This window comes from Lampris incognitus, chromosome 2 (genome assembly GCF_029633865.1).
Source record: "Lampris incognitus isolate fLamInc1 chromosome 2, fLamInc1.hap2, whole genome shotgun sequence".
NCBI lineage: Eukaryota > Metazoa > Chordata > Actinopteri > Lampriformes > Lampridae > Lampris > Lampris incognitus.
Genome location: NC_079212.1, coordinates 116,586,615 through 116,598,990, shown reverse-complemented (window position 1 = coordinate 116,598,990; position 12,376 = coordinate 116,586,615). Strand labels below are relative to the sequence as shown.

General features: G+C 42.8%; 1 protein-coding gene across 1 annotated transcript in view; it reads left to right on the top strand.

Moving 5' to 3' along the window:
• nfasca (neurofascin homolog (chicken) a) overlaps nucleotides 1-12,376 on the top strand; it is a 136,584-nt gene that overhangs the window by 56,629 nt on the left and 67,579 nt on the right. Inside the window, exon 4 of the mRNA XM_056274992.1 lies at nucleotides 1,851-1,868. Within this exon, the coding sequence (XP_056130967.1) occupies nucleotides 1,851-1,868 (18 nt within the window). The remainder of the gene's footprint in view (nucleotides 1-1,850; nucleotides 1,869-12,376) is intronic.

The following is a 12,376-nucleotide window of genomic DNA, read 5'->3' as shown; positions in this document are numbered from 1 at the left end:
ATGAAAGTTCTCTTTTTCTGGCCATTTTGAGCGTTTAATTGACCCCACAAATGTGATGCTCCAGAAACTCAATCTGCTCAAAGAAGTGCCCATCCAACCAATCCAACTTGTGGGAGCTGCTTCTGGAAGCGTGGCGTGCAATTTCTCCTGATTACCTCAACAAATTAACAGCTAGAATGCCAAAGGTCTGCAATGCTGTAATTGCTGCAAATGGAGGATTCCTTGACGAAAGCAAAGTTTGATGTAAAAAAAATCTTATTTCAAATACAAATCATTATTTCTAACCTTGTCAATGTCTTGACTCTATTTTCTATTCATTTCACAACATATGGTGGTGAATAAGTGTGACTTTTCATGGAAAACACGAAATTGTTTGGGTGATCCCAAACTTTTGAACGGTAGTGTATATATATATATATACACACACCATGCATCAAGCCTCATTCTTAGCCATCACAGTAACACAAGGTCAAGCCACAGACACAGAGCTGGGAAACTTTTGCAGTGTGTGTGTGTGTGTGTGTGTGTGTGTGTGTGTGTGTGTGTGTGTGTGTGTGTGTGTGTGTTTATACGTCAGTGGGGGATGGGATGTTGGTTCAGTCACAAACTTCTCTGACAGCCTTACGTGCTGGAGTGTCATGGCTGCTTGGAATTCCACTGTACATACACACAATGTACACCCACAAGGCTGTCTTCTAACGTGTGAGGTTCCAGTACAGAGAAAGGCAACATAGGGACCTTGAGGTGAATAAGATTGACTCGCCCATTGTCACACAATGCAATGGGTAATGTGAGAAAAAAAAAAGTTTCACGTAATGTTGAATCACCCCTATGCCTTTGTCATCTTCTCTGGGGAAGGTTTTCATCTGTCAGTACTGCTATGCTAGCATTTCACTCTGAATTTATTAATAGTAGGCTGCAGGGCTGAACGAATTGAAAAGAGTCAAGATTGCGATATTTTTTTTTTTTTTGCAGTATGTATTGCAATATTAAGGAATAAAAAGTCACATAATTTCATCAGATGTATGCAGCTTTTAAATTTCAGAGCTCCAATTTGCATAGAATTTATAATTCGAGTATTTATCAGGGTGATTCTAGAGGGAGTAAATAAGGCAGCTGTCCAAGAAGTCATTGAATCAGACTAAATTATATTATTTGTCAGATACACAACAATATTTTTCCTCAAGAGTAGACATAAAAAAAGCAAACCTTGCTGTATTTTCTATCAGACAATAAGAGTTTTAGCCTAACATGATTGATGGGCCAGTTTGCCGTATGTTGCATCCTGTGCAATGTCACTATTATACGTGTGTATTGCAATGTTGTTTATGAAATGAAGTATTGTTTAGCCGTAGTTGGCTGGCTATTTTTGCCTCCACCATATTTCTCGTAATAGTGGGAATATGGCATAACACTGTGTTAGATTTGTTGTTGCAGTGGCTAAACCTCTCTCTCTCTCCTCTCTCTCTCTCTCTCTCTCTCTCTCTCTCTCTCTCTCTCTCTTTGTCTTGCTCTCTCTCTCTCTTCTGTGGACCATCTCTCCGTAATGGGCAACTCCTTACAGGTGAGTCATCACTTACTTTACTTTGCTTCATCCACATAACAAAAATTAGATGACAGAAATTTTCTTCTTTCTCATAATTACTAATATTGATTTTATATGGTTTACCCATATAATACAGGATAATATCTCTCTAATAATAATAGTAACTATAAGCTCACATGAACACAATAACATAGAAAAAAATTAGCACCATAACTGTTCATACCGCTGGACTCTATCATAACCCTAATATGATTAACAAATGCACCATCATTTTTCTCTTTTTCGCTGTCATTTGGACTAACAGCAAAGATCCAGCAGGACTGTAAGTATTTCATTCAAACACGTTGCTGTGTGTATATTATATGTATATATATATAGTGTGTGTGTGTGTGTATGTATATATAAAAATCCAGTGAGTCAAGTAAATTCTTTATATATATATATATATGTATATATATGTATGTATATATATATATATATATATATATATATATATATATATATGTATGTATGTATGTATGTATATATATGTATGTATGTATATATATGTGTGTGTATGTGTGTGTGTGTGTGTTTGTGTGCGTGCGTGCGTGTATATATATATACATATATACACATGCACACGCGCACACACACACACACACACACACACACACACACACACACACACACACACACACACACCAACCCATTATGATTTGACATTGTGCTTGTTAATTAGTGAACCTAAATGGACAAGAGTGGCCCTCAGGCCATCACATCCTACTTCCTGCAAATAATAATAAATTCAATTTAAACAAAGATACTTCAACAATTCAGTGACAAATACGTTGCTGTATGAACTGCTGTGTGGAGTTCAGGCAAGAGTTAAGACAAGCACTGGGTGGTAGTGAAGAGTTGCCGGATGGCTGGGCAACCCCTGCAAAAATAGTGAGGGAGACAGCTAGGAAGGTACTTGGTGTGTCATCAGGACAGAGGAAGGAAGAAAAGGAGACTTGGTGGTGGAATGAGGAAGTACAGCAAATTATACAGAGGAAGAGGTTGGCAAAGAAGAAGTGGGATAGTCAGAGAGATGAAGAAAGTAGACGGAGGTACAAGGGGATGCAGTGTAAAGCGAAGAGAGAGGTGGCAAAGGCAAAGGAAAAGGCGTATGGTGAGTTGTATGACAGGCAAGACACTAAGGAAGGAGAAAAGGACTCACCTATTGGCTAGACAGAGGGACCGAGCTGGGAAGGATGTGCAGAAAGTTAGGGCGATCAAGGATAGAGATGGAAATGTGCTGACAAGCGAGGAGAGTGTGCTGAGAAGGTGGAAGGGGTACTTTGAGGGGCTGATGATTGAAGAAAATGAGAGAGAGAGAAGGTTGGATGATGTGGGGATAGTGAATCAGGAAGTTCAGTGGATTAGCAAGGAGGAAGTGAGGGCAACTATGAAGAGTGGAAAGGCAGTTGGTCCTGATGACTGACCTACTTGTGGAAGCATGGAGATGTTTAGGAGAGATGGCAGTGGGGTTTTTAACTAGATTGTTTAACACAATCTTGGAAAGTGAGAGGATAGCTGAGGGTGGAGAAGAAGCATACTGGTACCGATTTTCAAGAACAAGGGCGATGTGCAGAACTGTAGCAACTACAGAGGTATAAAGTTGATCAGCCACAGCATGAGGATGTGGGAAAGAGTAATAGAAGCTAGGTTAAGAGGAGAGGTGACGATTAGCGAGCAGCAGTATGGCTTCATGCCACGAAAGAGCACCACAGATGCGATGTTTGCTTTGAGAATGTTGATTGAGAAGTATAGAGAAGGCCAGAAGGAGTTACATTGTGTCTTTGTAGATTTAGAGAAAGCATACGCCAGGGTGCCGAGAGAGGAGGTGTGGTACTGTATGAGGAAGTCGGGAGTTGCAGAGAAGTGTGTAGGAGTGGTACAGGATATGTATGAGGGAAGTGTGACAATGTTGAGGTGTGCGGTTGGAATGACATATGGGTTCAAGGTGGAGGTGGGATTACACACTGAGCCCTTTCTTGTTTGCAATGGTGAAGGACAGGTTGACGGACGAGATCAGGCAGGAGTCTCCGTGGACGATGATGTTTGTGGATGACATTATGATCTGTAGCGAGAGTAGGGTGCAGGTTGAGGGGAGCCTGGAGAGGTGGAGGTATGCACTGGAGAGAAGAGGAATGAAAGTCAGGAGCAAGACGGAATACCTATGTGTAACCCACATGATTACATGTACCCTGTGACGTATGTAAGTTCCACGAGTAGCCTCTAGGAGGCACACGAGCTACAGAGTTTAAACCATACAAACAACCGTCAACAATAGAGAAGAGAAATACGGATATTTAGAAATACGGACAACTTTGACTATGGATACTTGAATTATTGATAGTTGAACTACGGATATTTGAGCTACAGGACATTTGAACTACGACAAAAAAGATCCCTCCCACGAAGCTTCCTTGACAGATGATCTCCCGTTGAAGGAAGAAGGAAGACTCTTTTCTCTTGTGTTTTGTACGCTGCTGGAATCCTGACTGGTTTTTTAGTACCCCGAACAACCCCCCTTGCTACACCCTTTTGGAACCCTTGGATACCCCCTTTGGATTGCCCCCATCATCGCCCTGGATTTGGATTCATCATCATCGCCTCAACATTAACTTGCCCCTGTGATTGTGGTAGGATCTGGACATTGCACCTTGCACAGATTGGAAGACTGAATCATTCCCCCTTTTCTTTTCTTTTCTTTATTATTTTCTTTGAGTGCACTCATACTTTATTTTGGATTATTTTCTTTAAATTGTTAGTGTAGAACATGGCTGCATAAGTAATGTATTAGAGGGGTATAAAATATAATATAGATAGATATAGACAATAAATAGAATATTAGGAAGAACTTTTAAAAAGTATAATAGAGTAAAATACATATATATATATATATATATATATATATATGTATAACACATCTAATTTAGTATTGCTATTGAAATAACTTTACTTTGAACTGTTGAAATAAATTGTTTTTTTTATTGTAAACTATACCCACGAGTGTGTGTGTTGTCTTTGGGGTGAGTACTAGAATCTGGTCTAGAAAAAAACCTACACCAATCTCCACTGAACTTAGACATTAGACTGTAAACTGTCCCTGCGCAAGCATAGGCCCATTCCCCTGTCGTGCAGGTTACAGAAAGTTGGCGAGCCAGCCAGGAGATTGGTTAATTAGCGTTTCAGGCCATATACTACCCCACTGACCACACCTCTCTATAAAATACTTGATTATATATTTTTTTATTTTGAAAATAACACAGTCAATATGGATCTCTGCAATCAGTATAAAGTCCATGGACAAAACTGCTTATTAGTTGAAGGTGTCAATGAAATGAGCTCTGCCGAAACGATAATAAGCTTCTTCGAACAACATGGGAAGATCTCATCCTGCATCAGAGTTGTGGATGAGCCCAACCAACCTAATGGTAGGGTAATAATAGAATTTGAGTGTGAAAAGTCAATCACCAGGATAACCCCAGATACCCTTGGCCTTATACCTAGCCCTGTTGATCCAACTACTCTATGGAATGTCAGAACAATTAGACAAATGTGTCAAGAGGAAATAGGCAAAGACTTAGCCCAGCAATATCTCGAAGAACTCAGCGCTATTGGTGGTAGTGCCATGTCAGGCTATGCCTCCATCTTAGAAAATGAACTGAGGCGCATTCGGTCTACAGCATCACAGAAAACTGACAACACGTCTTTACTGGAACACAGCCCTATGCAAGACACTAAGCCTAGCATTGATGTTGAGCACACGCCTAGCATGACCCAAGAATGTAACAGACGGCCATCTATATCTGACATTCACCGTGCTCCAACCACACACTCATCCGTGCGTAATTCAATGAGCCTTGAAGAAGACATCATTAATCCCCCGAGCATCCAGAACGTAGTAGTAGAACATGTTATTAAGAATGAGTCAACACAACCATACAGTAGCCCAAGTAAAATTCGAACCTTCTCAGGTAGGCTTCCAAAGCCAAATGGGGAAGTAGATTATGAAGCTTGGAGAACTCAAGTTGAGCTGCTTCTAAGTGACACCTATGTCACCGATTCACAAAAAATCAGAAAGGTTCTAGAGAGTTTGGTTGGTCCAGCTTCTGACATGGTGAAACCACTTGGTGTCAATGCAAACCCTGTTGCGTACGTAAACCACATCGAATCAGCCTTTGGAGTCGTAGAAGATGGAGAAGAGCTTTTTGCTGCATTCTTGAGTGCAAGCCAGAATTCTGGAGAGAAGCCATCTGATTATTTATTCAGACTTCAGACCCTCCTCACTAAAGTCATCTCTAGAGGGGGAGCTTCACTTGTAGATTCAGAAAAACACTTAATAAGACAGTTCTGCAGAGGATGCTGGGACCACTCGTTGATTTTAGGTCTTCAGCTTGAACAGAAAAAAAATAGCCCACCCTCATTTCCTGAATTGCTTCATCAGCTTAGGACAGAAGAAGGCCGTCGTTCAGCTAAACTAGATAGGATGAAGAAACATCTAGGGAGCTCAAAAGCTTCAGTGCATGCCCACACTGTTTATGGAATCGAAGCCCCAGCCGAAAACAAAAATGAAGACACACAGAAACTCCGCGATGAGGTAGCTGAGTTAAAGAAACAAATTGCAACCCTGTCCATCAAGGAAGAACCACAGCCAAACAGAACTCAGATTGAAACCAGCTGCATGGTCATGAATGCCTCCACACCTCGAATTTACACGCCTCATTTTCCCAAGCCATGGTTCTGCTTTAAATGTGGTGGAGATGGTCACATTGCTGCCCACTGTGTGAGTGCCCCCAACCCCGCTCTTGTCCATCAAAAGAACACCAAGCTGAGACAAAAACCTAGCTCACAGGAATACGCATACCCTCACCTCCATGCCTTTAAACTAGTAGCAGCTCCTGTTTCGGGACGTTCAGGAGCTAAGTACCAGCATAAGAGTCCCAAACCCATTAATGATATTATGAATAGAACCCAGACAAGAAGAAATAGATACAGACAAAGATACCAAAATAGCCAATCCCTTCCCTGTGAACTTGTAGGGCCACGCTGCACTGCATCTGTCTCCATTGAAGGAATAGAATGTGAATCAATCCTTGACACCGGTTCCCAAGTAACAACCATTTCAGAGACATTCTACTTGAACCACTTATCGTTCCTCCCCATCCAGCCCATTCAGACTCTTTTCCAGATAGAAGGTGCAGGTGGCCAACATGTTCCTTACCAGGGTTATATCCAAGCCCTCATCTCCTTCCCCAGCAGCATCACTGGCGTAGCTGAACAGGTCTCTTCATTAGTTCTCATTGTGCCAAATTGCCATTTTAACACTCAGATTCCCCTATTGATTGGAACCAATGTCCTTGACAGATTATATGAAGGTGGCATAGAAAAGCATGGAAGAGAATTCTTACAAAGGCCCAATATCAATAGTGACTGTATCTTGCTGTTCCAGCATGTTGCCCTAAGTCATCAGGAAGAGATTTCAGCCAATCATGTTAAGTTGCATGGACGCCATCCTGTCACCATTCCACCAGGAAGAAAAGTGTCTGTCTTTGGAGATGTCAGAGTGAAGAAACATTTCCCACGTTCCCTTTTCGTGGTCGAATCCCCTGAAACCGTTTCCTTACCTGGTGGAGTGTTCGTTGAAAATTCCTTGATAGAAACTCCACTTCGATCTTTAAACAAGATTCCTGTCATTCTCAGAAATGTGACTGATCGTAGTGTCACACTGCATCCAAAGCAGGTGATAGCTGAAATGATGGTAGCACAGTATGTGATGCCGTCTGAATCCCAAAATATGACTGTGCCTGACATCCCTCAGTCTCAGAGTAACACCACCAACTTTGATTTGGAAGATTCCCCCATTCCAGAAGAGTGGAAAAAACGGATCACACACCAGCTGAACAGCATGCCAGAGGTGTTTGCTGTTGATGACTTGTCTCATGGTCATATGACTGCAGTAAAACATCGCATCCGACTCCAGGATGAGGCCCCTTTTAGATAGCGACCCAGACTCATTCATCCCTCTGACAGAGAAGCTGTCAAACAACACCTAAGAGAGCTGCTAGACGCTGGAATTATTCGCGAGTCAGAGTCTCCATTTGCTTCCCCCATTGTAGTTGTCAAGAAGAAGAATGGTGCAATAAGACTCTGCATAGATTTCAGGAAGCTGAACATGAGAACGATCAAAGATGCCTATGCTCTCCCCAACATCGAAGACACATTCTCTGCTCTTAGTGGAGCCAAATGGTTTTCTGTCATGGATCTGAAGTCAGGCTACTATCAAGTAGAAGTTGCAGAGGAAGATAAGCACAAGACCGCTTTTGTCTGCCCTCTAGGCTTCTATGAGTTTAATCGTATGCCCCAAGGTGTGACAAATGCACCAAGCACCTTTCAGAGACTGATGGAGAAATGTGTTGGAGACCTGCATCTCAATGAAGTATTAGTATTTCTGGATGACCTGATTGTCTTCTCTGACACACTAGAAGAGCACGAGGCCAGATTGATGAAAGTGTTGAGCCGGCTCAAAGACTATGGCCTAAAGTTGCCCCCTGAAAAATGCCATTTTTTCCAGACTTCTGTTAAATACCTTGGCCATGTTGTAGATGCCAATGGAGTCCACACAGATCCAAGCAAAGTCTCTGCTTTGAGAGAATGGCCTCAACCCACCAACAGAAAAGAGCTCAAATGCTTCCTAGGATTTGCTGGATATTACCGACGTTTTGTGGAAGGGTGCTCTAAAATAGCAAAGCCATTGAATGCTCTAACTGCTGGCTATGTTGCTCCAAGGAAAAGAGGGAAGATTTACAAGAAGGACAGGGTCAAGACTTCCATCAATCCCACCTTACCTTTTGGAAATGAGTGGACTGAAGAGTGTGACGTTGCTTTTAGAACTCTCATAGATAAACTGACTTCGGCCCCTGTTCTTGCCTTCGCCAATCCCAATCTTCCTTACGTCCTGCATACTGATGCCAGCCGCGATGGTCTCGGTGCTGCGCTCTATCAGGAACACGATGGAAAGCTGAGGGTTGTAGCTTATGCCAGCAGAGGCCTATCCAGAAGTGAACAAAACTATCCTGCCCACAAGCAAGAGTACCTCGCCTTGAAATGGGCCATCTGTGAGAAATTCCATGATTACCTCTATGGAACAGAATTTCAGGTTTTAACAGACAATAACCCCCTAACTTATGTGTTGACCACAGCAAAGCTTGATGCAGCAGGACATCGCTGGTTAGCCACTCTGTCAACCTACAGATTCACCATAAAGTATAGGGCTGGGATCAGCAATCAAGATGCCGATGGGTTGTCCAGAAGACCCCAGAGTCCGTCAGAAGAAGATGAGGAGTTCAAGCAGGAGAAAGCGAGGATAGAAGAGCTGAAGCAAAGGGTTTTGGATGGAGAAAGCAAAACTGTTTCTGGTGACATGCTGTCTGCTTTATGTCAACGCCACTCTGTGACCACTTTGGCTGACTATTTGCAGCCAGAACTCCCCATTCTTGCTGAATCCTTAGCTTTAGATGCTTCTGCCATCCCTGATGACTTTGTGTTCTCTGGACAAGGCACCCTCCCTGGAATGACTCACAATAACTGGTATCAGTCTCAAAGACAGGATCCATCTATCAGACGTGTGATCAGTTTCATTCAAGGAAACCGAAAACCCACTTTTCAAGAGATGTCCTCTGAACTGTCAGAAGTCAAGCTGCTCCTTAGAGAATGGAATAGACTAGAGCTTATAGATTGAGTACTGTTCAGGAAATGTCTTGATCGTGGGAATCAGATCTATCAGCTGGTGCTGCCTAGTAGCCACAGAGAAAGAGCATTGCAAGGCCTTCATGATGAAGTCGGTCATCTTGGCGCTCAGCGTGTCCTTCATCTTGTTCGTTCCAGATTTTTCTGGCCAAAGATGTTTCAGTCTGTTGAACAGAAGTGTAGGACTTGTGAAAGATGCGTGAGGCGGAAAGCCAATTCCCAGCATGCTGCTCATATGGAGAATATACAGACCAGTTATCCCCTTGAACTGGTGTGTATGGATTACCTCTGTATTGAGCCTGATAGTAAGGACACTAGAAACATCCTCGTCATCACGGATCACTTCACCAAGTTTGCCGTTGCCATCCCCACGAAAGACCAAAAGGCGAATACGGTTGCCAAAACACTGTGGGAAAACTTCATTGTACAGTATGGTTTTCCAAGTCGCCTTCTCAGTGACCAGGGGAGAGATTTTGAATCCCACACCATCAAGGAGTTGTGCTGTCTGATTGGAACCGAAAAGATCAGAACCACGCCATACCATCCACGTGGAAACCCTGTCGAGAGATTTAACAGGACCCTTCTCAGCATGCTCGGGACACTAGAAGACAAGGATAAATATCATTGGAGGGACTTTGTCAAACTGCTAGTCCATGCATACAATTGCACGAAAAATGACACCACAGGCTACTCTCCATATGAATTGTTGTTTGGTAGACAGCCAAGACTACCCATTGATCTGGTTCTAGGCCTTACACCAGACCAAATTGGATTCAAGTCGCATTCAGAGTATGTTAAACATCTTCAACAGCGCCTCCAAGACAGCTATGCACTTGCTTCTGAAAGCTCTAAGAAGATGGGAGAGAAGAATAAAGCCAGGTTTGATAAAAAGATCAGAGCCGCAGAACTTGTTACCGGAGATAGAGTCCTGGTGAAGAATGTCAATTTAAGAGGAAAACATAAACTTGCGGACAGATGGGAAAAGGAAGTCCATACTGTGGTGAAGAGGATGGGAGATGGCCCAGTGTATGTCGTCAAGCAAGAACAGGGTGAAGGTCCACACCGTACCCTTCACAGAGACCTTCTTCTGCCCTGCGGCTTTCTACCTGTTACAGATAAAGTCTCAGAACCTGAAACAAACTTACCATCAAGGAGGCTGAGACGCAGGGAAACAGTCTCGCAGCAGACCAGGCACGACAATATTGTTGACCCAGATATGCCCAGCAGTGACGAGGATGACGATTGCTATCCACAGATCTCCACAAGGTTTCCCCAAAGCATTAGGACAACCACACAGGTCACCCCTCTAGCACGTGCCACGGAACTGTTGAACCCAGTCGGGTTGAATCCAAGTCCGTCGGAGTTCTCCCAATCTGATAGTCCACTCCTTAGTGAAGTACCCCATACCCCTGAGTCTGTTCACAATCAGTTACTTGAAAAGAAACCAGTTGGGCGTGACACAGAAGTAGTCACAGATGAATTCTCTCAACCTGTTCGAAGACACTTACCTGAGGGAGACCCCACATCATCTACTACTGTTGTACCTCAATTTGGACCTATTGAAGGACATTCACCTGAAAACAACCCACTTGAACCCGAGAGTGCACCGCCCACTGGTGTGACAGGCCAGGCTGACCTGTCTGACGGAAACCCGTCTGAGAGCGAACCGATCAGAAGATCTATCAGAGAAAGACATCCCCCTGAGAGACTCTGTTATGGTGAACTAGGAAGGCCTTTAGTCCTAGCCATGGCCTCATTTTTCGAAAGTTTGGGCAGAAATGTCCCTGATTCTTCTAGAGTGCCCTCTGCAAGACCATACAGTGTTTAGACGCATGCAGAGACTGATGCGGTTTAGAGGGGGAGAATGTAACCCACATGATTACATGTACCCTGTGACGTATGTAAGTTCCACGAGTAGCCTCTAGGAGGCACACGAGCTACAGAGTTTAAACCATACAAACAACCGTCAACAATAGAGAAGAGGAATACGGATATTTAGAAATACGGACAACTTTGACTATGGATACTTGAATTATTGATAGTTGAACTACGGATATTTGAGCTACAGGACATTTGAACTACGACAAAAAAGATCCCTCCCACGAAGCTTCCTTGACAGATGATCTCCCGTTGAAGGAAGAAGGAAGACTCTTTTCTCTTGTGTTTTGTACGCTGCTGGAATCCTGACTGGTTTTTTAGTACCCCGAACAACCCCCCTTGCTACACCCTTTTGGAACCCTTGGATACCCCCTTTGGATTGCCCCCATCATCGCCCTGGATTTGGATTCATCATCATCGCCTCAACATTAACTTGCCCCTGTGATTGTGGTAGGATCTGGACATTGCACCTTGCACAGATTGGAAGACTGAATCATTCCCCCTTTTCTTTTCTTTTCTTTATTATTTTCTTTGAGTGCACTCATACTTTATTTTGGATTATTTTCTTTAAATTGTTAGTGTAGAACATGGCTGCGTAAGTAATGTATTAGAAGGGTATAAAATATAATATAGATAGATATAGACAATAAATAGAATATTAGGAAGAACTTTTAAAAAGTATAATAGAGTAAAATACATATAAATATATATATATATATATATATATATATATATATATATATGTATAACACATCTAATTTAGTATTGCTATTGAAATAACTTTACTTTGAACTGTTGAAATAAATTGTTTTTTTTATTGTAAACTATACCCACGAGTGTGTGTGTTGTCTTTGGGGTGAGTACTAGAATCTGGTCTAGAAAAAAACCTACACCAATCTCCACTGAACTTAGACATTAGACTGTAAACTGTCCCTGCGCAAGCATAGGCCCATTCCCCTGTCGTGCAGGTTACATATGCATGAATGAGAGGGAGGACAGTGGAATCGTCAGGATGCAAGGAGTGGAGATGACGAAGGCATATGAGTTTCAATACTTGGGGTCAACTGTCCAAAGTAACGGGGAGTGCAGAAGAGAGGTGAAGAAGAGAATGCAGGCAGGGTGGAGTGGGTGGAGAAGAGTGTCAGGAGGGATTTGCTACAGAAGGGTACCAGC